Consider the following 25168-nt stretch of genomic DNA (forward strand, 5'->3'; position numbering starts at 1 on the left):
CTAACAGCAGCCACCTGGGATTGATCCAAGAGGAGCCAAATCCCCTAACTGTGCAACCCACGGGGCTATGAAATAGAGTACTAAGCCACCAAACTTTAGTCTTGCATAGCTCTAGACAAACAAAAGGCAGCAGTGGCCCTAGTAAGGCTTATCACACATACTTTCCTATATTTCTTCCATAACAAAAGCAACAATAACCAATTATTCTTTCAATCCTTTTAATAAGGTACTCTGAGGAACCAGAAGAAAAACAGGCAGGGAAGACAAAGTAGTGCTTTTTAAGCCCCACTCAGTAATTCATCAGTCATCTTCTGGTAACTGGATCTTGCTGGGATCAAAACAGTTGGATTCCATGATGGGGAGGCCGTTGGTTTCTCGGTATTTTACAAGTCTCTCAGCTTCCCGGCGGGCCCACTCTTGCATCCTAGAAGCAGCAACAGGCGTGGTCTATGTGAGAGAGCCTCACTAGACACCAGTTCCCCTCCTCAGCACCCCATATCCCACCAATCAATGCAGGGCAAGGATTCTAGCCAGAGACTCCTTCAACCTTTACCCTTGCTCCTGCTTCTACTCACTCTGCTCTCTTGGAAAACCCCATACCTGTAGTCAGGCAGATATGCCACAAAAGTGGTACCAAAGACCAGGACGATGGAAAAACCAAAGAAGAAGACAGCTCGCATGTTCCAGACGTCCACCACAGGGTCCTGGTCATAGCCGTGAAAGTCTGGGTTCTGAGGAGAAGGAAAGATCAATAAAGGGCTTCCTCCCACATAATAAAAATATATGCTGGCCCGGCATGGTCTGATCTCTAATCTGCCCTCAAACCAACTTCTTATTCCTCACTAAAATCTTTTTCCTATTCTTTTTTTTAAATATATTTATTTATTTTGTACACATATTCTGTTTTGCATGTATGCCTGCTGGCCAGAAGAGAGCACCAGACCTCATTACAGATGGTTGTGAGCCACCATGTGGTTGCTGGGAATTGAACTCAGGTGGAAGAGCAGGCAATGCTCTTAACTGCTGAGCCATCTCTCCAGCCCTCTTTTTCCTATTCTTAGCTTGTGAAGTTCCTTCCCAACAAAGAGCTTTGGTATTTGCTCTTCCCACTACCTAGGAAGTGCTTCCTCTAAATCTAATCAGAGTTGGATCCATGCCCCTCCCCTCATCCAAGGTTTTAACTTTATTTCCAAATGAGTAATTGGCCTCACCTACTTGTTTGGGAAACATTACCTAATCACCCTGTCTGTTAAGTTGTACCCTTGGGAAGTGCTATTTATAAAGGTTTAAAAATGGCTGAATGTTGGTAATTTCCTATGGGTCCACTTACTCTATAGCACCCTATATATTTAAGCCCCTCAACCAGAGGTTAGTGTTGATGAAGTACTTATACACCAGGCCTTTTCAAGTATACAAACCTCACATATCCTAGTAAGGTGGAAATGACAATAATAAACATCTTCTAATTCTAAGTATTTCTGAAGTGGATGGAGCTGTTGTGACCATTCTGACTCATTTAATCATATGAAGCAGTTCCATTTTAGCTGTCCTATTACTTTTCTCACTCTATAAAGAAACTAAGGCAGCAAGAGACTATAAACTACCTGCCCAAGGTCATACAAGTAAATAATTTCCAACCCAGGGTGTCTTGACTCCAGGGTCTCTTATTCATAAAGCACGGGAATCCAATTAGTCCTAAATTCAAATATCAGCTCCACTTCCTACTTAAATTATGTGATCTTGAGCAAGCAACTTTTAACTGTTTCAGTATCCTCATTTTCATAATGGTAACAGTAGTAGCGTCTACCTCAAAATCACGCTGTTTTTGAACACAGATACAAAGTGTCTACACAGGAACCAAGCACGTGCCATCTCAGAATTTAGGATTATCCTGATTATAATGTTTCTAACGCACTTTGGGCACTGCCCACTTTAAGTGTGGTTTCTGTCTACAAACAAATCCTCCTTTGAGTCCTAGACCCAAGATAACAAAACAAAAAAAGGGGAAAACAAGCCAAAACTATCAATCTTTAAAGATCTTGTCCAGGGCGCAAGCCTCGAGCCGGAGAACGATCTCTTCGACACCTCGACACCGGTGGGCTTGGTCCCAGATTGGCCCCTGCGGCAACCCGTTCCCCCGCCCCCAACTCGCTCTCACCTTCGCGTAGAGGTTTTCGTCCTCGGGTTCTGGATCCTCCTGCCAGAGTGCGGTCGGTTCTCGTGGCCGCTTTCTCTCCACAGCAGACGGGGAGATTACAGCCCTGGAGGATTCCCAGCGAACGCGGGCAGCTGGGAGCTCTCGTACAGCCGCTGCTGCCAAAAGGCGGCGAGCGTATAAACTTAACAGCCTGGCCGCCATGACAGCTTGTGAAGCTAAATCGGGGATGGGGGGGGGGGGGGAAACGACACGGAAATGCGTTGTGCGCAGCTGCGGTTGATCCCAGCGCGATTTTTGTCGCTCCGCCCTCACCTCGCTAAATAGATCCTTGTTCTAAGTTTGTTTTCGAGCGTGGCGAGGTGTGGATTCTGTTTTACTTCCTACGTCGTGTCGTCATCAAATCAACTTTGTCCTTTCTGTCAGGCTGGGAGAAATTTGGTCTTGAGAGGTCTGTTTATTTTCTTCATAAGAAGAAAGTAGTGACATCTAGACGGCCTTGTGGGGAAAGAGGTGGAGCTTTTGCTTGTCTTTCAACTTCAAAGCAAAGCAAGCTCTAAAAAGCGGGCCTCATAGGGGTAGCCAATAGCTACTCTTTTTCTGGACTCCCGGGGCGTTCTCACGGAATGGGGAGGTAGCATATGCTTGCCAATCAGAGAAGACCAGGACCAGCCCATGGCGGACAGCAACCAATCGTCAAGTCCAGCCAGAGCGCGCTCCCTTAGTAGGTGGTTGGTGGTCGGAGCACCGGCTCCCGTCTCCTGGTCGCCATTTTGTGTCGGTGACTGCAGCCGGCTGGAAGAAGGCGGCACTGAGTTTCCTTGGGAGGGCAGCGCGCAGGGCGCGTCTCCCCTCCCCCTTTCCCCTCTTTTGCCACTAGCCTTGGACTTAGTTGTTGCACGCAGTCGGCTCCCATTGAACTAGCAGTTCTGGAGGAGGTGGCGGCTGGCGGAGGTGATGCCTGTGAGCCCTCCCTTGACAGCCCGGGCCGAGAAGGTGAGCGCTGTTTCGGGTGGTGGGGGCCGAGTTAAGGGAGCGGGGCGTGCGCGGGGGGGGGGGGGGGGGGGGGGAGGGAGTGGTGAGGTGTGTACAGAAGAGGCGCGGGGATGGACTGCACACTTCGGGGTTCACAGAGCTGAGGGATGCACCTGAGAAAGGGTGTCCCCCCACTTTTTTATGAAAGCAAAAGCGCGTGCGCGATTGGAACACGGGATGGGTGCACGAGGGTGGGGGAAGGGAGGAACAGATGGGAGTGGGGTACTGTGACTTACTGTGTTTGTTCCACCGAACTTTTGTCTTTTGGAAGTGCTTGTCTGCGACTTTGCGGGGATATTCTAAGAGCAGGGGTGTGCTGGCTGTGCCCTGTCTTACTTATTATCCACGCGGAAATACTCTGGTTGCGGCCTCTATTCATTTATGTGGCGGGGATGCGGGGTGGCGAGCGCGGAGAGAGAAAGTGACTAGAAAGTGACTACGGTTTTTATCCTTGGAGTGTGTATCTGACTTCCAGTCCTTATCGGTCAGGAAACTGTCGTGTTACTGGCCGACCCCAACGTATTTATTGAATGTTGGGGAGGGTGAGGTGGATAGAGAATATAGATGCGACTTTTATTTGGGAGTTGTATCTGACACTGACATTCAAATATTAAAAGGGGAATTGTTTAATTGTTTCTCTTGTGGGTTACCTTCTGTGATCTTGGCCCTTGGTTATTTGGTGGCTCGCCTGTAACTTTGATTCTTATCTGTGCTGTGTATATGACAATATTTAACTCACCCTTTTGCCATTGAGGGGTTTGCATCAGGTTCTCAGCCATTAGGGTTCCTGGTTAATTGTTTTCCCCCATCTGGGAGCAGTTAGCTGGTTTCCTGTGGTTTGAGGTGGAAGAGAAAATAGGAACATGTGTACTTGAAGGAAAGGTGTGGTGGCAGCCTAGTGTTAGACCGGTCCTCTAACGGCCTTGCTTTTCTTGGTTCCTGTACACTGGGTGGCTGCTGAAGATTCAGGGATAATTCTGATCCCTGGTTGGGTCGCATCACTTGTAGTTCTTGGGGCAGCCCCAAAAGTTGGATGAAGTGACTGCTCCCTTCAACTCTGTAGAACAAGATGTTTTGGAACCGCTTCAGAAAGAGGCCTTTTGCCTCTTGAAAACTTAGCCTATGATCCCTGGGGAGAGGGTCCACCTGGGGACCTGGCTGCACATCACATCATGGCTGAGCCACTTGCTGTATGAGGACCAGAGCTCTGTTGGCCAGGGAGGCGGCAGTTGTCTTGTTGCCAAGTTAGCCCCTACACACATTCCCTCCCTCCCTCCCTCCCTCCAAAAGCCTTTCAAAGTTTCTAACTGCCTTGTCAGGGTATAACTAACATCTTGTTGGGAGGATGAAATGATGCCTTGACCCATGGGGAGGTGCTTGGGATTCCATTGTTGTGAAGTCTTTTATTACTCTTTTGTCTTTTGGTGTTTTGCTGTTTGTTTTTGTGATGCTGGGGATGTGACCCAAGGGCCTTGAACATGGCTGTGCTGGTCATGTGTTCTGTCTCACAACTATATCCCCATCCAATTATTGTGGTCTTATTTCTGTGACTTATGCCTAATCCTAGGCAGATCATTCAGCACTTGATCTAAGAATAAGAATGCAAAGCCTTGATCACATAGTCGGTGGTACCACCAAATCTCTGTAAGATGCTCTTTGTTTGATAAGGGCTTTACTGTTTTCTGGGGCAGTAGAATCTTGCCTTATGCTTGTGGGGAAAGGAAGGAGAGAGCCAAATGGGGGCTGTCTTCCTGCACTGATTCATAGGAGCACAAGGAAGTAGAAAACAATGTCCCTGGGCTACAGGACAGTAGAGAGCCTTGACAATGACATTCTCTCAAGGAGGTCTTCTCTGCACCAACTGCCTTGACCCTTTTCTTCCTTCCATTCTCTGCAGAGTCTCTGCAGGAGGCATCACCCAGGCTGGCAGATCATGGTGGCAGCAGCGGGGGTGGCTGGGAAGTGAAAAGGAGCCAGCGACTGAGGAGGGGCCCCAGCAGCTCCCGAAGATCCTATCAGGACATGGAGTATGAAAGACGGTGAGTTGTCCATTCCCTCTGCCCCCATGTGAACACCAATCCAGGAATGATGCTGAGGGACACTTCTAGGCAAAAGAAACAACACAGCAAAGGAGTGTTCCTATGCTCCGAGAATGCAGAGATGAACGAGACATAATGATTGTAGGTCTCTCCTTGTGAGAGACTGTCTTGCTGTGTATGGTCTTACAAGGCAGACCACATAGTTTACAGGTGATTGCCAAACAGCCTGATGAGTACCATGGCTGGATGTGAGGATAGGTTTCTTGTTAGTATAGGCGAGGAGGCCAGAGAGTGATGCCAGGTATCTACCTCAATTGCTCTCCCTGTTTTTTTTTTTTTTTTTTTTTTTTTTTGGTTTTTCGAGACAGGGTTTCTCTCCCTGTTATTTTTTGAGGCTGAGTGTTTCATTGAACCCAAAGCTCCCAGATTTAGCTATACTGGTTGGCCAACAAGCCTGGAGGAGTCCTCTTTCTCTACCTCCTCAGCACTGGGATTACAGGCATGTGTCACACCTGGTGTATTTATATGGGCAATGGGGAATTGAGCTCGGGCCCTCATACTTAAACCACAAGCAGTTTACTAATAGAGCTATCTTCCAGGCCTATGAAGAGTGAGTTTTGTTTTGTCTTGAGACAGTTTCCCTTCATAGTCCATACTGACCAGCTTCAACTTCTTAAGAGAACTGGAGTGACAGCTTATCCAGTTCATACAGGGTGCTTTGTTTTGGATTTGAGATGGGTCTTGCTCTGTTGGATAAGCTTGTCTCAAAATCCTAGGAGCAAGTGATACTCAAATTCATCTTCCTGAGTAGCTGGGAATGTGACATCTCACTGGACTTATATGCTTTTATTTTGCTTTTCAACTCTGATACCAAACAAACATTTAGGATACTTGGTAAAATTTAAAGATTTGGGGTGTAAGTACAAGATCCTGGTAGATTATTTCCCCAGGTGATTCTAAAGCAAATGACCTATCCACCATATTTTAAAAGAGCCCAGGAAGGCAAACCAAATTTAAGATTCAGAAAGTCTGTTCTTAATAAATTTGCTGGATATGTGATGTGTACCTGTAATCCTAGCACTTGGGAGGTGGAGGCAGGAGGATCAGGAATTTAAAGCCAACTTGTGCTACATGAGACATTGTCTTGAAAAAACTAGTTAATAAATTTATGAAACACTGGAGAGAAAGCAGTTTTTGAAATGTCTTTGTGGGATGAATTACTGGGGAGTGGGGATTGAACCTAGGTTGCACAACTCAGCACATGCTGTACCATTGAGCTATTTTATATTCTCAGCCCTTTACATTTTATTCTGAGATAGACTGTAAATTGCCCAGTTTGGGCTTTTTTGTACTCAATCTGTAGCCCAGACCTTGCAACTGTCCTACCTCAGTCTCTGAGTTTACAGGCCCATACTACCAGACCCAGTTTATAAATACCATTTTATTTATTTATTTTATGTGCATGAATGTTTTGCTTGCATGTGTCTTTGCACCACTTGTGTTCCTGGTGCCACCAGAAGAGGGCATTGGGCCCTCTGGAACTGGAATTACAGACAGTTGTGAGTGAGCCACCAGGTAAGTGCTAGAAATCAAGCCTGGGTTCTCTGGAAGAGCAATCAAGTGCTCTTAACTGCTGAGCCATCTCTCCAACCCATAGTTATTTATTTTTGAAATAGGGTTTCACCATGTAGTTTCTATCTACCCAGAACTCATTGCAAACACCAGCACCAGCAAGCCTCCTGGATATTGGGACTAGCATGTGCTACCATGCCTGGCATTGGCCTCCTTTTAAAACTGTCTTTTGAAAGGCATCTAGTGGCTAGAAATATACTCAGTGGTAGAACTCTTACTTAGCATGTGTGAAGTGTTAAGTTCAATACAGTACTTGCTTAGGAGAAGCTTAATTTGATTGTCAACCATAATCACTACAAGTACTATGTGACTGAGCTTCAGGTAGCTATATTTCCTTGGACTTTGTTGCCAAAAAACTACTGGTTTTCTTTTGTTTTTTTAGAGGCTCCGAAATGTAGAGGTTTGAGTTGGTCACATTTTCCATTTGTAAATAGGTTTTATCAAAGACCAGTCATCACAAGGCCTCCTCTTACCGTGTTTGGTTTGGTTTTTTATTTCTTCAGTTTATTCCCAATTCCCACCTCTGTAGGCACCAGTTCTGTTGTACTTAATATGTATCCTTCTAAAATAGTGTTATCTCAAGTGTCTGTTTTTAATTCTTATAAAGAGCATAGTGCTACAGTATTCCTTTTGTTTCTTGAACTCCATATTACTCAGCACTGTATATTTTAGCTGTCTCTATTCTCATTAATATATAAAAAGTTTTGTCTCTAATTGGTGCCAAGGGCACCATGAGGTATACATGTTACTTAATGTGTGTGTGCATGCCAAGAATAGATACTGTTGTTTTTGTGGTTGTTGTTGAGACAGGATCTCATACTATAATCCATGCTGTCCTGGAACCCACCATATAGCTCAGACTGACTGACCTGAGACTTGTGGTAATCTTCTTCCCACGGTCTCCTGATGATCTGTTCTTAATAAATCCTTACTTTCTTGCTTCCTCTTTTTTGGAACAAGGTCTCACTATGAAGCTCTTACTGTCCTGGAATTTGTTATATAGACCCAGCTGGCCTTGAACTCATAAAAATCTACCTCCCAAGTGCTAAGATGAGAGGCATGTATTTCCATGACCAGATCTTGCCATATTTGTGATTTCAGAATCTTTTCTTTTCCTATCCCAGATAGTCTTAACCTTTTGCATTCACATCTTTAGCTCATTTAGAATCCAGTTTTAATGGTATAAGATAGGTTTTAGTTTGTTTTCATTCTTATAGCGGGCAGTTTGCTGAATACCATCGCCTAAATAGTTCGTTTTTGCTCGGGTTCCCTCCATCTTGAATGATCTAGGTGGTTCCATTTATCTCTTTGCTTATTCCTATACCATAATCTTACTGTTTTCATTACTATGGATTTATACAGCTTCTTAATAGTTCTCTTTTTGCTCTTTTCAAACTTGATTTAACCATTTGTGGCGTTTTATTCCATGTAAAAACTAATCAAAGGGCTGAGTGGTAGAGCCTGTGCTTAGTATGTATGAGACCCTGGGTTCCATCCCCCAACATTCCAAACTTTAAAAAAATCATCTCAAACACAAGACTTTTAATTGAGATTGCATCAAATTTCTGTATTGGGAGTTGAACTTGGGTCCTCTGGAAGAACAGTAAATGCTCTTAACTGCTGAGCCATCTTTCCAGCCCCAAGGAAGCTTACTTCTAATTTTTCTTGTCTTTGGTTTTTTTTTATTATTTATTAAAAATTTCCACCTCTCATCCCCTCCTCCCATTTCCCTCCTACTCCTCCTATGTTTAAATGGCATAAAAATCTACCTGTTTGCTTAAGTAGTAACTTATTCTGTTAAACTGCAATCACTAGGAAAGTGGAGAGGTGGCTTAGCTTTTAAGAGCACTTGCCGTTCTTTGAGAGGTAAGAGTTCAGTTCCCAGCATCCATGCCCAGTAAGTGCTCTTTACCTCTGAGCCATCTCTTCAACCCCAATTTATTTTATTTTGTATATATGTGTATGTGTGTGCGTTAGTGTATATGTATGTGCCCATGTCAATGTGTGTGTATACATGTGTAGAGCTGTGCACGTGCATGTATGTGGACATACTGTGTAGGTCAGAAGGCAGCTCTGAGTACCACACTTGAGTACCTTCCACCTTTTGTTTGAGGTAGGTCTCTCATTGTTCTGGAACTTCACCAAGTAGGCTAGGCTACCTAGCCATTGGGCTCCAGGGATCCACCTATCTCCTCCCAGCTTTGACATCACTGGATTACAAGCACATGCAGTTACTGTACTTGGCTTTTTTTTTAATCTGAGTTCTGGGGATTTGAACTCAGGTCCTGATGCTTTAGAAACAAGAGTTCTACTGACAGAGCAATCTCTCCAACCATACACACATGGAATTTTTTCCGAGGCAGGGTTTTTCTGTAATAGCCTTAGTTGTCTTGAAATTCATTTTGTAGACCAGGCTGGCCCCAAACTCACAGAAATCTGTTTGTCTTTGCTTCCTGAGTGCTGGGATTAAAGGCATGTGTCACCACACCTGGCTCACATATGAGATTTTTATAATTAAGAATATTCAGCTTAGGGGCTAGAGAGGTGGCTCAGTGGTTAAGAATACTGGCTTATCTTCCAGAGGACCTGGGACATGACAACTCACAACTGTCTGTAACTCAAGTTCTAATGGATCTTACTCCCTCAAAAAACATGCAGGTCAAACACCAATGCATATTAAAATTAAAAAAGAATATTCAGCACGGTGGTAATGGTATACACTTTTAATCCCAGAATTTGGGAGGTAGAAGCAGGCAGATTTCTGAGTTTGAGGCCAGCCTGGTCTACAGAGTGAATGCCAAGACAGCCAGAGCTATACAGAGAATCCCTGTCTCAAAAAAGCAAACAAAAAAGTGGTTGTGTGTTTATTTGCTTATTACTCACTCATTTATTCATTCATTCATTCAGGGTCAACTTAGGTGTGATAGCACACGGCCTGTAATTCTAGCCCTCAGGAGATGGAAGCAGGATGATTAGGAGTTCAAGTTACTAGTAGTGAGTTCCAAGCCTGCTGGAGACACCGCCTCCTATAAAACACCACAAAACAACAGAATATTGAGGGTTGCCTGTGGGTCTAACTCAGGTAGAATGTCACTTAGTATGTGTGGGACACCTTGGGTTCCATCACCAGTGCAAAGTGAAGGGATAGAAGTGGGGAAGAAGAGGGAAAAGAGATGAGTACTAGGTGTCAGGTGCAGTAGATCACTATCCCTAGTCTTAAAGGAACATGTCCAAAATGTTTCTCTCCTCCCCCCCCCCCCTCTCTCATTTGGGTGTTTTGTTTTTGAGACAGGGTTTCTCTGTACAACCCTGACTGGAACTAGCTCTGTAGACTAGGCTGGCCTTGAATTCACAGAGATCTGCTGGCCTTTGCCTCTGAGTCCTGGAATTAAAGGTATGTGCCACCACCCCGGGCTTCATTTGTTTTTTGTTTTGGTTTGGTTTTTCGAGACTGGGTGTTTCTAGCATTGGAGTTTGTCCTAGAACTAGCTCTTGTAGACCAGGCTGGCCTTGAACTCACAGAGATCTACTTGCCTCTGCCTCCCAAGTGCTAGGATTAAAGGCTTGCATCACCACCACTTAGCTCATTTGGTTTTTTTTTTGTTGTTTGTTTGTTTGTTTGTTTGTTTGTTTGTTTTTTGAGACAGGGTCTTACTATTGTAGCCCTTGGCTGGCCTGGAACACATAGAGATTGGCTTGTCTATGTTTCTCAAGTGCTGGGATTAAAGACATGTATCCAGTGCCCAGTTAAAATTTCTCTAATAAAGTAAGGTGTGTGTGTGTGTGTGTGTGTGTGTGTGTGTCACACTTGCGAGACTCAGTTCTTTCCTTGGCAGTAAGTGCCTTTACCCACTGATTCTTGTGCCCTACTCTCCAGTACATTTCATCAGTGCTATTATTCACAGTAACATTACCACTGGGGGTAAAAATGTTTTTCACTCCATCAGCTATTAACTGTCTATAAACCTTCATGGGGGTATGGGGACCTATGAGTACCTTGTACTTCTGTGACAGAGTGTGATGGGCCCAATCATAAGATCTTGTTTAGGAGACCACAGTTGCAATGAGTTCAAAAATGCAAGTGCCATGTCATTCCTAGCCCTGCCCTACCTTCCTCTATGTTTTTGGTTTTGTGTTTTTGTTTGTTTTGTTTTGTTTTTCAGGCAGGGTCAGTCTCTGTCTGTCTGTCTCTCTCTCACACTCTAACTCTTAACTCTGGCTGTCCTGAAACTCAAAGAGATCTACCCACCCCCTGCCTCCCAAGTGATGGGATTAAAGACATGCACTACCATACCTAGATGGGTTTTAGTATGTTTTTAAAGTTGCTAGGTTTGGGTGCCAACAAGATAGTTGGTTCAGCAAGTGAAGCACTTGCTGCACAAACCTAGAGACCTGAGTTCAATTCCCCTGGAACTCATGTAAAGCTTGAAGAAGAGAACAGGTTTACCAAAGTTGTCCTTTGACTTCTATATGCATGCTCTGGTCCATCTGCCCACTCACATACATTATGTACACATATAGTAATAATAAATCTTTTAATTAAAAAGCTCTGCTAGGTTTTTTATTCTTTAGAAAATTGTTGTGAGTATTCACATGGCACTGTCACATAAGGGCGCTTAATACAGGCATGTCTTTCATGTTAGTCTGTTTTATTCCCTTAGACAGATTTGCTTCTACTTTCATGTTAAATACATGCATGATTTTATGTGTATGTATAAAATACAGGGACCACAGAGAAAACATGTCTGTCATTCTGAGATTGGCTTAGTTCACTTAATGTTTATACCCAGTTGCATCCATCTCTTGAAAAAGGCCTAACTTCCTTCTTTGTGGCTGGAAAAGAATATTATTTGTATATGGCGCGATTTCCTTACCCATTCCTTTGTTGTTGGACACCTGTGTTGGTTCCATATTGTTGCAAATTGTCTGCAATAAACATTGGAGTGTAAATGTCTCTGATTTGTTGACTTGAAGTCCTGCAGATAAATACACAGCAATGGTAAAGCTGGGTCTTCTGAGAGATCTATTTTTAATTTCTGAGGAGCCTCCCTACAGAATTCCTAGTAAATGGACTAGTTTACATTTCCAACTAGTCTGTGAAGGCTCCTGTTGTTCACTTCCTCACCAGTGTTGTTATTTTAAAGCTGCTTAGTTAGCTATTGGATTAGTTTGCTTATTTGTATCTGTGTTGTATTTATCTGGCATTGGAATCAAGGTAACCTCATAGTATAAATTTATGTAACCTTTGCTGTTTTGGGAGAAACTTATGTTAGAATTACTATTGTAATAGCACACACCTTTAATCCCAGCACTTATAAGACAGAGGCAGGCAGATCTGTGAGTTCAAGGCCAGCCTGGTCTATAGTTCCAGGACAGGCTCCAAAGCTATACAGAAAAACCCTGTCCTGGGAGCGGGGTGGGGGGTGGGGGGGAGCACTATTCTTGCCTTGAAACTTAGTGGAATTTACCTTTAAAGGCATCTGGCATCTGGGCCTTGTTTGTTTTTGTAGTTCTGGGGAGAGAACCCAGGGCCATGTGTGTGTTAGGCAAGCACTCTACCACTTTCTATGTATGCCCCAGCCTTTGGGGCGTGTGTGTGTGTGTGTGTACACATGTCCAGTCATTGTATGTGCAGGTGCACAGCTGCATCTTGTGTATATGTGTAAGCTAGCGGTCAACCTTGAGCATTGTTCCTCAGGAACCACCTACCTTGTTTTTTGTTCTCTGTGTGTTTCCGTGTTTCCACATGTGCCGTGGCACACAGGTAGCAGTGCAGGAGTTTATTGAGAAAATAACATATAGGTTCTGGAGATCAAACTCAAGTCATTAGGATTGGTGTCAGGAGCCTTTACCCAGGAAGTCACTATCTTTCTGGTCCTACATTGTTTTGTTTTATTTTGAGACAAGGCCTCAATACATAGCCCTGGCTATCTTGAAACTCACTATGTAGACCAGGCTGGCTTCAACCTTTGCAACCATGCCTAATAGGTGACACTTAGATCCTGGGATCTTCCTGTATCTGCCTGTTACATGGGTGTTAGATATCCAACACAGGTCCTTAATGCTTATTCAACAAGCATTTTACTGCCTGAGCCGTTTCCTCTAGTGCACACACACTCACCCCATAAACATGCATCGTGCCCAGCTGATAACTCTTTTTCTAATATTTTATTACGCAATTTCAAGCATATGGCAAAGTGAAAGAATTTTACAATGAATACCTATCTACGAACTAGATTCTGCCATTTTGCCACACTTACTCATCTCACGCTTATTTCCAGGTTCATTTTTTTTACATGTTAACTATTTTTTTAACATTTTTTTCTCATTTTATATACCAGTCCCAGTTCCCGCTCCCTCCTCATGTTAGCTGTTTTTAACTTTCACAAAGTCATATAGATTCATAGGGTTTATTGTTGTACCGTTTTGTTTTTTTGTTTTATAACTTCTGGGTTTGGTCTCTTTTTGAAAAGCAATTAAGGTTTATGAGTGAGTGTTTTACCTGTATACATGTCTGTGTACCATGTGTGTGCCTGGTACCTGCAGAGGCTAGAAATGGGTATCAGATTCCCTGAAACTGAAGTTGAGATGGTTGTGAGCCTCCATAATGTACTGAGAATCAATTCTAGGTCCTCTGCAAGGGCAGCAAGTATTTTCTTAACCACTAAGCCCTCCAGGATTTGGTCTTTTTGCTGAGGGAGATTTGATTTTTGTTGTTTGTTTGTTTGTTTGTTTGTTTGTTTGTTTGTTTGAAACAGAATCTTTCTATGTAGCCCTGGCCGTCCTGGTGCTCTAGCTGTTCTTGTCTCTGTGTAGACCAGATTGGACTCAGATTTACAGAGATCTACCTGCCTCTGTTTCCCAAGTGCTGGGATTAAAGGTGTGAGTCACCACATTCAGCTTCTGTTTTTGATAGAATTTTGTGTAATCTAGGATAATGTCAATCTTATAACCTGCCTCAAGTTTTTCCCCAGAGCACACCTCTCCAGAGGTGGGGCATACCTCTCATTCTAGTATTTTGCAGACTGCGGCAAGGGATCAAAAGTTCAAGTCTAGGGCTGGAGAGATGGCTCAGTGGTTAAGAGCATTGCCTGTTCTTCCAAAGGTCCTGAGTTCAATTCCCGGCAACCACATGGTGGCTCACAACCATCTGAGGTCTGGTGCCCTCTTCTGGCCTGCAGACATACAGACAGACAGAATATTGTATATATAATAAATAAATAATTAAAAAAATAAAAATTAACATGTAAAAAAAAAAGTTCAAGTCTATCCTGGCTATGTGAGACCCTGCCTCAGAAATTTTTAAAAAATGAACAAAAATACTATGTTTGACACGCTGATTGTAACTTGTTGTTTCCTAGACCAGATAACTATTATTATTTATCAACTAGATACTGTTTATTGATAGATACTATTATTTATTGACTAGGGAATTGCCTTGTTAATTTGAAACATAACCTTTTATATTAAATCTCTCCCCCTCCCTGAGTGTGTGCACATGTGTGGTTTTATCAAACATTGGACATTTTAAAATCTTGTGTAATAAAAATGTTCTGGGTTGGGGCTAGCTGATGGCTTCTTGGGACTTGGGACGGGAGGGCCAATTTTCTATTGGGAAGGGTAGCCTCTGATAGGCTGATCACCCTCCAGTAGAGGGCCCCACACCTATAAGTATATAGCCAGTACAAATTGAAATCAGTGGACTATTGAAAAAAAGAGAGAAGACATGACGTTGGGAGGGGTTGTGGATCTGGGAGGAGTTAGGGAGAAGTGGAGGGTGGTTGTGATCAAAATACGCTGAGTATTACGAAATTATCGAAAAAACAAAAATTTATATTGAGAAAAGTCTCTGTCACAGATCTAACCATTCCAAGGCTAGGCATGATGACATATGCCTTTAATTCGGCACTCAGGAGGTAGAGGCATGTGAATCTCTTGACTTTGAAGCCAGCCTGGTCTGCATAGTGAATTCCAAGTCAGTCTGGACTGCATAGTAAGACCTTGTCTCAAAAAGAGGAAAGGGAGGGCGGGAGTGAAGAAACATGGCAAATAAGATAGATTCTAAATAAGATAGGTGCATAGATATTTCTTCTCCCACAAAAACAGCTTAATTCCTCTCTTGAGTGTGGACTGGTCTTGATGACTTTTATCTAAATTAAACCATAGAGTACATAAAAAGGAAAAATAGGAATATTTTTTGAGAGATAGCCAAGGACCATCTTCAACTTCTGGTCCTCTGTCTCCCAAGTGTTGAATTTATAGGTATGTACTACTATGCCTGGTTTTTATGCAGGGATCAAACTGAGGTTTTCATATATGCTACACAAGTACTCTACCAACTGAACTACATTCCTTAGCCCCCCAAATTTTTTGTAGGTTGAGAAAAACAATAAATACCACTTTAATGATCAAGGTCAACATCACCAGAGACAAGTCATGCTGCTGCTGCTTGGTAGTATATAATCAGAAGGGCCTCTTTTCTTGTTTCTCAACAAAACAAAATCCCATAACCTCAAGTCTAATTCAGAAATCACTTCAAACAAAATCATTACTATCCTTAAAAAGAAAAAAAAATGCCAGGCAGTGGTGATGCATGTCTTTAATCTCAGAACTCTGGAGGCAGAGGCAGGTTGATCTCTGAGTTTGATGCCAGGCTGTCTGGTCTACAGATCGAGTTCCAGGACAGCCAAGGCTACACAGAGAAACCCTATCTTAAAACCAAACCAAAGAAAAAGTAAATAACTATACAAGTGGGCTGGAGAGATGGCTCAGTGGTTAAGAGCACTGATTGCTCTTCTTTAGGTTCTGAGTTCAATTCCCAGCAACCACATGATGACTTACCACCCCCTGTAATGAGATCTGGTGCCCTCTTCTGGCTTGCAGGCATGCATGCAGACAGAACGCAGTATACATAATAATTAAAAAAATAACTATACAAGTAAATCTTCACGTATGTGAAGAATAGTCATAAGATCTTACACATACATAATCTTTTTTTGTTTATAAGATTTATTATTTTCATTTATGTATATGTGCTTGCATGTATGTTTGGGCACGTGTATTCAGATCCCAAAGAGCTTAAGTTACAGGCTGTTGTGAACTATCGTGTAGGTGCTGGGAATCAAACCAGGGTGTTTTGTATTGTGCATATTAATTTTATATATTTATTTATATTTATTTATATTTATAATATATTTATTATTTATGTGAGTCTGTGAGTGTATGTTTACATGTGCTCAGGAGGCAGAAGTAGGCATCACATTCCCTGGAGCTAGAGTCACTTGTGGGTGTGAGCTGCCCAACATGGGTGCAGGGAACCAAACTTCCTTAAATCTCTGAGCCGTTTTTCTGGCCCCTGATTTTCATTGTCATCATTATCACTGTTACTGTTTTGGGGGTACTGAAATTAGAGTCATGAATATGTTGTCCTTGAACTGTACCTGAAGCTCCTGATTTATTTGTGATCTTTCTTTTGATTGATTTAGGCTTTGCAGGGTTATTCTAAAATTAGATACAAATAATGATTCTTTTACCTTTACAGTTCTTTTTTTTAATTATTTATTTTTATCTTATGTGCATAGGTGTCAGGTCCCCTAGGTGACTCCCTAGAACTGGAGTCACAGACCGTTGTTAACTGCCATGTGGGTGCTGGAAATTGAATCCAGGTCCTCTAGAAGAGCAGTCAGTGCTCTTAACTACTGAGCCATCCCTCCAGGCACCCCTCTATAATTCTTAATACCTTTTCTTCCTTCCCTTATTTAATTGCTTTAGCTAGTGTCATTAAAATAATATAGTTTGAGTGGTGTCAATAATGGCCATTCTACTGTTATTACTGCTCATAAGTAGAATCTTGTTGCATTCTTCTGTGAGGTCTGATTCATCTTGCTTGACAGTGTTTTTTTTTTAACATCTTTATTTTTTTTTCTTCAATGCTGGATACTAAACACAGGGTCTGGCACTGAGATAAACACCCATAGCAGTATATTTTCTTTTTAAATGAACATGTATTGGTTCTTTTTAAAATACTTTTTTTAAAAGATAGGATCTTGTGTAACCTTAAACTCATTTTGTACCTTGACTAACCTTGAAATCCTGATCTTCCTGCCTCCACCTCTCAAATGCTGAGATTATTGGTATGCCTGCCAGAAGATACTTGATTGTTATTACATACTGAGTCCTATATACTATATTAAGCTTTGAGGAATAAGGACTCAGCAGGCATGGTCCATCATTTCCTAGAACTCACCATTAAGTAATTTAACTTTTTGTGATATGGGAACTAGAACCCAGGGCCTTCTGCATGCTGGGCCTGTGTACTATTGGTGAACTACATCTACAACACCAATATTTTTAGATATGGGGGTTGCTATGTTGCCCAGGCTCACCCTGACCTTCTAGGCTCAAACCTTCTGCCTCAGGATCTTGGGCAACTGGGACCTACCTATGTCTAGTAATTTTTCCCCCAGAGTCTGAGATGGAAGTCAGCGATTTTTATATATTAGGCAAGCATTCTACTACTGAACTATATCCATAATCCCTGTAGTACTCTTTTAATTCATCAAAGATTTACAAATTAAATCAATTTTGAGATATTTTACAGTTAACTATAATTGGAGAATTTTTTTGTTGTTGTTTTTTTTTTCAAGACAGGGTTTCCCTGTAGTTTCTAGAGCCTGTCCTGAAACTAGCTCTTGTAGACCAGGCTGGCCTCGAACTCAGAGATCCGCCTGCCTCTGCCTCCCGAGTGCTGGGATTAAAAGCGTGCACCACCACCGCCCGGCTTGTTTTTAATTATGTGTATGTATCTGTGTGGATTTATGCACATGTAAATCCAGATGCCATCAGAGGCCGGAAGAGGGCAGTGGACCTGGAGTTGTAGGCAGCTGGCAGCTGCCATTTGGGCGCCAGGAACTCAGACCCTTTACAAGGTCCTCACAGTTGGAGAAATTTACCTGGAGAGCTGCCAGTTCTAGCAAGATGGCTGTGAAGTGGATAGAGTGGCATACATAGGGCAGGCAGGGATAGGTTTGCATAGACCTTACCCTGTAGGCTTACTGGGATCTTGTTGAAAATTTGGGTGTTTTATCTGTTTAGAGGAAATCACTAAAGTGAATGACATGGCTGGGGTTGATTAACTTTATCTTAGAGAGTACTCATATTTGGGGTTCTAGGTACAAAGACAGAATTGGGAGAAGCCTGGATAGAGGTGAGGAATCCATTCAGGAAACTTGTGATACATGTGGACCAGAAGTGAGGAAGGGGTGGAGATAAGTGGGTTGACTTTAAGAGCATATAGTAGTTAGTCCATGCAGTGGAGTGAGATTTTTCAGAGTCTTTTTTTCTGGGGAGTGGGACTGAGGTCCTTGAGAGAGGGTTGTAGGGTAACTCTTACATCTTGAGCCTTTTGGGGAAAATGGTCTTCTAATCCCCATCCTTCTTCTCCTAGAGGTGGTCGTGGTGACAGGACTGGCCGCTATGGAGCCACTGATCGCTCACAGGATGATGGTGGAGAGAACCGCAGCCGGGACCATGATTATAGAGACATGGACTACCGCTCCTACCCCCGAGAGTATGGCAGTCAGGAGGGCAAACATGAGTATGATGACTCTTCTGAAGAGCAAAGTGCAGAGGTGAGGGCAAGGCCAGGTCTTGGGGGAAATGCTCCTGAAAGGCCTGTGTATCTACCTGCAACACCAGGTGTAGGCCATGTTCTGCTCCTGTGCCTTTGGATTGCTCAGTTGCTTTGTGTCACCTAGGGGAGGTTCTGTCCCTGCTCCTTCTCTGAGGACTCTTCTGAGTTGGGTTTCCCTGGCTTCCACACTGCTTGATTCTGTATTTCTCAAGGTTCCTAGCCATTACTTCTTTCCCTTCTTCCCTGTTGTTCAGTTTTGGTCTTTGGTTCACTGCAAGCCTATACTGCCTGCCCCACCAATTTAGGGTACTCAAAAGGATCTCTTCCATGGGACCCAGCATCTAGGGTTGGGAGGACAACCTGAGAACAGAATTATCATCCAAGCCAAACAACTCTGGGAAGCTAACACTGGGTGTTCCTGATCTTGACAAAACCTTTAGACAGAAAGGAAGGAAAGGACCTCCGGGGAAGCCAGTTCTGTGTGATAGTTACCTCCAGCCTAAATGATGAGACATGATGCTCACCATGAGAAGCTAAAAACACCCTTGCCCCAGAGAACTCCAGTCTGAGGGAACAGTCAAAGACCTGGTGTAAGCAGGCAGGCAGGCAGGCAGGCAGGCAGGCAACTCTTTGTCTAGTAGTATGGAAAGGTTACACTTGCAAGCCGAGCCTTGAGGAGGAATTATATTTGAGCTATCCTCTACCTTCTAGGCAGAGGGGCTATTCCCTTGGTATACTTTGTTTGCTTAGCCAGGGCCTATAGGCATCCAGGCTTCTCAGTTGCCTGCTCTTGAGCAGTGTCTCTTAATGGGTACAATGGACCCTGGAAAGAGACCGTTGACAAGTATAGAATACAGCATCCAATTGTCTGGGCCTGTCCTCTGCAAGTGGGAGGATGTAGGCTTAGGCCAGATCTGCTTAGTGTTGAAATTAGTAGATCGGACAACAGCTAAGAATTAGCAGCTACACTCTCTTGTGAAAGAACTGATAATGAACAAAGACTTTGTCAGGGCTGAGGAACAAGGACCAAGGGGGAGCATAGTAGCCCACCAACTCCTGCTGGCTGCCTTTGACTCATATCTGAAACTGTAAAACTGCTGGTTTGGTTCCAGGGCCCAATCTTAAGCAGGGAACTATAGAAGACAGGTGTTTTTCAGTGGCACAGTAAATAATTGTACACATAATAGCTGAGCTGGCAAAGGAAGAAGAGGGAAGAAATTGAAGGCAAAGTCTAAAACCCAGGCTAGTTTATCCCAAGGAGGTTTGAGCTGTGTGGTTTTTGTTTTTTGTTTGTTTGTTTGTTTGTTTTTTGTCTACCTGCCTTTGGGAGTTCCTCCTCCACACCAATACTGCCATTCTTTGAAGGCAGCTCCCCAAAAGTATCCTGTGGAACATTTGCAGCCTTTAAAAGGCTACAATCCAAGGCCTACTCACTCTGCCTGAGCCTTTAACCGGAGCCCGCCTGCCCACCCCTGGCTTTCAGAGCCTGCCTGTCTCAGAGAGCCATCGGCCAGCCACTAGGCCCACCCAGGCTGACTGCCTGTCTGGTGTCTCTCATCTTATTCTGTCGGCCAGGATTCCTACGAGGCCTCCCCGGGCTCCGAGACTCAGCGGAGGCGGTGGAGGCGGCACAGGCACAGTCCCACTGGCCCGCCAGGCTTCCCCAGAGACGGCGACTATCGGACCCAGCAAGGGGAGGAGGAAGAGGAGGAGGAAGAGGAAGTGGAGGAGGAGGAGGAGGAGGAGGAGGAGGAGGAGGAGGAGGAGGAGGAGGAGGAGGAGGAGGAGGCCAGTAACATTGTCATGCTGAGGATGCTGCAACAGGCAGCCACTAAGGATGACGCACGTGCCCCCCCATGGCCCTGGGCTGGTGGCAGAGCAGGAGGCCAGGCTGGGTCTTCTCCAGGGCCCTCAGCTATTCTACACCCATCCTTTGCGACCAACCACAGCTCCTTCCCTCTCTTCTCCCCCACCAGCTCCTGTCCCCCAGCACTATCCATCCTCCAGGATGGGCCCCATCAGTTCCTGGTCTGGAAGGGAGAAGGCAGCAGACAGGCTGGCTTAACCCAAGGGCAGTAGCGTGGGTGTCCAGTGCTGGTGGGTATGAGAGAAGAACATCCCTCCTGTACATTCCATTGGCTTTCATCCTTTTCGTATATGTGGATGGAGGGCCAGACCCAGTGTTGGATATTCTTGGTGGCAGAGACCCATGAGAGTAAGATGTTAGGGCCCACGAGGCTTTTCTGAAATATGGAAATATTCCTCTGTTTTTGTCAGCAGTGACAGCCTGGCCACAGCTACCCATAGGTGGCTCTTGATAGCTTCTTGACCATTTGCCTTTGTGACATTCTCTGCCTTACATCTTCCTCTCTTCACCCATTTCCTTCTCATATAGATGTCTTATGGCAAGCCACATTTGAAATCCAAGAGTATTACTAAAGTAGAGTTTTGATTAGTCTCCCTGCTCCTTGTATCCCTCACTGCCCTCAGCCCCAGTCAGTTCTCTGAGCAGTGCTTCCCTGAAAGCTTGCCAGCTGCCCTTTTTTTGTGACAGTAGTAATTCCCACTAAGAAGTCCTTCTAAGATCAGGCTGATTGCTGACATTTTTACCTGAGGTTTTATTGTAGGGTGGGCCATGCCAGGCCTCACAGAGGCTCTTTCTGGAAGGTACGAATTGTAGTCAGTCCCACATAGCCCCAGTCAGCAAAGTGACTTCTTTATGTTCCAACAAGTGGCAAAGTAGAGTTGGGGTCTAAACCTGGACTGCTGGACCCCAGAGTCCATGTTCTTGTTATTTCCCAAGCCTTCCTTGATTGGAGTCTTGACTGCTTTTCATCTTCCTGCATACTGGTGTTCATAAGACTTAATTTCTTGTCTGTTACCCTGATGGAGAGCAGATGCCCAAAAGCACAGATTGTTCTCCCCAAAATGTATCTAGCATAAATTCCCCATCAACCAAAAGAGGTACTGCCAGCTTAGAGACTGTCTTACCTGGGGTCCTCAGTTGCCTCTGTAGTCTCCCTCAGGATCATTTCACTCAGAAAGCTTTCCAGATCAACCACCATGCCTTTTTGTCTTTAAGTTTCTCCTCCTCACATGGCTGAAATGACTCAGGCTCCTATCCTTCTCTGTGTCATAGGTAGGAGAGGGAGTAATTCCTTTGTGATGGATAAGAATTGCATTCCAGCTTCTATGGTTCTTGGCTACCACTAAGCCTCTTGTCAGATCACCCTGCCCACCATTCCTGACTTGCTGCCTCACTTGCTCTCCTGTTGTCTTTGTGCCCCTGGGGATCATCTTGCTGCCATCCTTTACCCTGTACTGTGTTTCTGTCTGTGTTTGACTCACTTTCTGTAAGTCCGGGGCTGGAAGCAAGACTGTACTAGTGTGGGTTGTAGTTGTTGTTATTGGGGAATGCTTTGAAAGAGGCAGAGGAGGGGTGTGTGTGTGTGTGTGTGTGTGTGTGTGTGTGTGTGTGTTAGTGTCATATACTTAGCTGCTTTCTTTACTAAATCCATCCCACTTCTTTATTTTCTGAACAGATCCGTGGCCAGCTGCAGTCCCATGGTGTCCAAGCACGGGAGGTTCGGCTGATGCGGAACAAATCCTCAGGTGAATTTTTGTTCTCAGTGCCCTCCCCTTCTGCTGACCAATCTCAGCCTCCAAGACTCCCTTCTACCTCTGCCTTTCCCTCCCTCTTCCCCTCCCTATGCCCCTTCCTGCCACAGCTGGGAATGGGCAGCTTGGGGAGGGTGCCCTCTCTTTTTCTCTCCTACCCCCACTCTCACAGCTCCAGCCAACAGCCTCCACAGGGGGGCTTGTCCTGAAGGGGATGAAGCTCTGGGTTGAGCTGACTATTCCCAGGGGCAAGGCCAGGGCCAGGCTCTGGAAAACCTCTTTGGGACTCTGAGTATCTGAAGTGGTGACCCTTCCTAATACATATACTTCCTTTTCCTTCCTCTGCCCCTTGGTCTCTTTCACATCACTTTGACAGCAGCCTCTAACCAAAAGTAGGTCTCACATGGACCCACCATTATGTCCCAAGAGGGGAGGCCGGGGATGGCTCGCGTATCCTAAGGAGCAGCCAGAACTTTCTGGCCTCACCTGTTCCCTCCCTCTCTCTCTCCCTCTCTCCCTCTTGCAGGCTGCTTGGAGCTGGCCTGAGGTTTTAGCAGGGTGGGTGGAGTTGTCTCTGCAGGACCATTGCCCAGGCTCCCCAAGGCAGGCACAGTGGGGCCTTACTCTGCCTGGGCTTCTCTTTCCATCTCAGTCTCTCTCCTTATACCTCCTACCTCTCTCCATCCTCCCTTGCTTACCCCCTATACAATTCTACCCACCCATGCATCCTGATGGTGATTCTTTTGGATGAAGCATGCCCTCCAGACCCACCACATTCAAGCCTCCTTCCATCGCTACCTCTAAAGGAGTTACTTTCCCAGAATCGTAAGCCCCAAGGCCCTGGCCAGGCCTGGAGTCTGTCTCAGTGACATGTAGGTCTTGCTCTGCTTTACTCTAGCTATACCAATTACTGACAGAATCTGTTTCTTTCCCCAAGGAGGCATTCCAGGTATGGCCTCTCAGTGGCTTTGGACATTTCTCCTAGGCACTTGTTCTTACCTGTAACGTACTCTTGGCCAGCTCCAGCCACCATCTGCCTATTAAGGAGAATCTTGACTGTCAGTGGTTACAATCTCCCCACTGTGGCCCTGAAGTGGCTCCCTAGCAATTATCCTCCCCTTTGCCTACACCAAGATTAAGCTGAGATTGTTCCCTAACAAGCCCCTGGTTTCCTATGTGCTGTCCGAAACACTACTCCCACCCCCAATAGCCTCACAGACCAACTTAGCCTGGCTTCTCTTGCTCTTTTGATTAAACACCTGTTCCAGTAATCCTCCTGGCCTTGCTCTAGGCTTGTCCATGAGTTATTTGCTTTGGCCTATATGGAGTCAAAGCAGCCTCCTCTTCTAGAGACACATATCTCCTTGTATCCCTTCCCTCTCAGTTCTCCATCTGTCACCCCAGGCTGGCTAGGCAAGTCTGCCTGAGCCGCCCCCCCCCCCCAAATCTCACTGTACAGTTGGGATATACGTCTCCTATTCTGATATGACTCTCCTATTCTTATTTTCTTTCCTGCCCTTTTCCCTCTTTCCTGCCCTTCCCAACCATCTACCTTGACTCCTCTCTTCCCTGTTCTCTCTCTCTCTCTCTCTCTCTCTCTCTCTCTCTCTCTCTCTCTCTCTCTCTCTCTCTCATCACTTTTTCTCTTCCTTTCTCCTCTTCCCCTTTCCCTATCTGCCCCTGGTCCTCTCCCCTCGGGTTCTGCCCCTGGGAACGCCGTGTGTCCAAAGCTGTTGACTAACCCACTGCGTCTGTATCTGAATGCTGTCTCCAGGTCAGAGCCGGGGCTTCGCCTTCGTCGAGTTTAGTCACTTGCAGGACGCTACACGATGGATGGAAGCCAATCAGGTTGCTTTGCCGCACTTGAACCCCCCCCCAACAAATACTACTTTATAATCGAGCGCTCCCCATCGCCTGAATCTTATGGACACAGTTCCCTGCCCTGTGGCCCTGTGTCCCATACCCCTACCCCCTTTCTCTCCCCTCCTGACCACCACTATTTCCTCTTCCCATCTCTCACTACCCACTGGGCTTCCCATCTGGGGCCCACTCTCAACACTGTCCCTTGGCCCCTTTCTACTGCCAGGTACTAGCTCTCCCTCACCTCTCCTGGCTGAGCTCTCAAAGAAAGAGCTGCCAGGGTAAGTTCCTTCCCCTAGCTTCCCACACCCAAGCAGGAACCTTCTGCTCCTGAATCAGCAGAGCCAGAACTTGGTTGTGCTCTCAGGACCACTGAAATCCTGCCACTGGGGAGCATAGATGTTGGCACACAAACTAGCAAGACTTGTTTTGCTAGCTCTCTCCTGCATGTGAATTTGGCCCTCTGAGTTCCGTGCAGAGGGACAACACTGCTTTTTGGTTGAAAGTTCCAGTCAAGTGTGATAGTTTTATTGACGCCCTGGGCTCAATTCATTGGTCCCTCCCATTCACAGCACCCTCCCCACTCACAGGAGGCCCCTCCTCTACCTTCTCAATAAGGAACTGTGCTCTGTCAGCAACGGAGGGAGCTGGCTCCCCTAGCCTGGCACTAGATCCCAACTCAACTGCGTTGGGACCTTCCAAGACTCAAGGGTCTAACCTGGCTACCCAGCCCTATCCTATCACTGGTGTAGAGAGCACTAGAGAGAAGTGTCAGGGGAGGAACGGGCAGCTGTGGTGAAGTGGAGGGTCCTGGTAGAGGCAACCCTGTGGCCTGCTCTGTGGGTCGGGTCAAAAGGCTAGTGCGGTGGGCCCAGGACCCGGCCAACCTTGAGAAAGTGGCCTCATGGCGGGAAACCTCCGTCTGTTAAATTGGCTTTCTTTTTCCCGTTCTCCAGCACTAGCGCTCGTGCGCTCTTTCTCTTTTTCTCTCCCCTCCTCTCTCTTCCCTGCCCATCTCCCCTCATTCCCAGAGTAGCCTGTGTAGTGCTGGCCCTGGGTGTGGCCTGGCACTGTCAGGACCAAGCTGGGGGAGCACTCCCAACTCGGCAGTCGTTGGTCAACCGAGCACTATGTGCCTGATGGTGTGTGTGTATGTGTGTGGGTGTGTGGGTGTATGTGGGCGTAAACAGTAAGCAG

At 45.3% G+C, this 25168-nt stretch overlaps 2 protein-coding genes across 5 annotated transcripts in view; one reads left to right on the plus strand and one right to left on the minus strand.

Moving 5' to 3' along the window:
* Positions 1-201: 201 nt before the first annotated feature.
* Ndufb11 (NADH:ubiquinone oxidoreductase subunit B11) lies at positions 202-2651 on the minus strand. Its single transcript, XM_038316146.1, has 3 exons — positions 2159-2651; positions 601-731; positions 202-424 (listed from the first exon to the last, which is right to left on the minus strand). The coding sequence occupies exons 1-3, from the start codon at positions 2357-2359 to the stop codon at positions 301-303; spliced, it is 456 nt and encodes a 151-aa protein (XP_038172074.1). The 5' UTR covers positions 2360-2651; the 3' UTR covers positions 202-300.
* Positions 2601-25168, plus strand: part of Rbm10 (RNA binding motif protein 10) — a 31771-nt gene continuing 9203 nt past the window's right edge. Inside the window, exons 1-5 of one of the 4 annotated variants that reach the window (XM_038316145.2) lie at positions 2601-3181; positions 5090-5229; positions 18308-18491; positions 22036-22105; positions 23886-23959. In XM_038316145.2, coding sequence (XP_038172073.1) covers positions 3113-3181; positions 5090-5229; positions 18308-18491; positions 22036-22105; positions 23886-23959 — 537 coding nt within the window. In that variant the 5' untranslated portion in view covers positions 2601-3112. Of the gene's footprint in view, positions 3182-5087; positions 5230-18307; positions 18492-22035; positions 22106-23885; positions 23960-25168 lie in introns of those variants that run through there. The other 3 variants (XM_038316141.2, XM_038316143.2, XM_038316144.2) reach the window with 3 other exon arrangements.

Source organism: Arvicola amphibius, chromosome X (genome assembly GCF_903992535.2).
Source record: "Arvicola amphibius chromosome X, mArvAmp1.2, whole genome shotgun sequence".
Lineage (NCBI taxonomy): Eukaryota > Metazoa > Chordata > Mammalia > Rodentia > Cricetidae > Arvicola > Arvicola amphibius.

What these genes read in the sequence shown, in the direction of transcription:
- Ndufb11 (XM_038316146.1), bottom strand. Translation starts at nt 2,359, where the DNA reads ATGGCGGCCAGGCTGTTAAGTTTATACGCTCGCCGCCTTTTGGCAGCA. An exon ending in ACGAAAACCTCTACGCGAAG is followed by an intron (nt 732 to 2,158) that starts GTGAGAGCGAGT and finishes CCTTCTCCTCAG; the next exon opens with AACCCAGACTTTCACGGCTA. An exon ending in GCATATCTGCCTGACTACAG is followed by an intron (nt 425 to 600) that starts GTATGGGGTTTT and finishes TGCTGCTTCTAG; the next exon opens with GATGCAAGAGTGGGCCCGCC.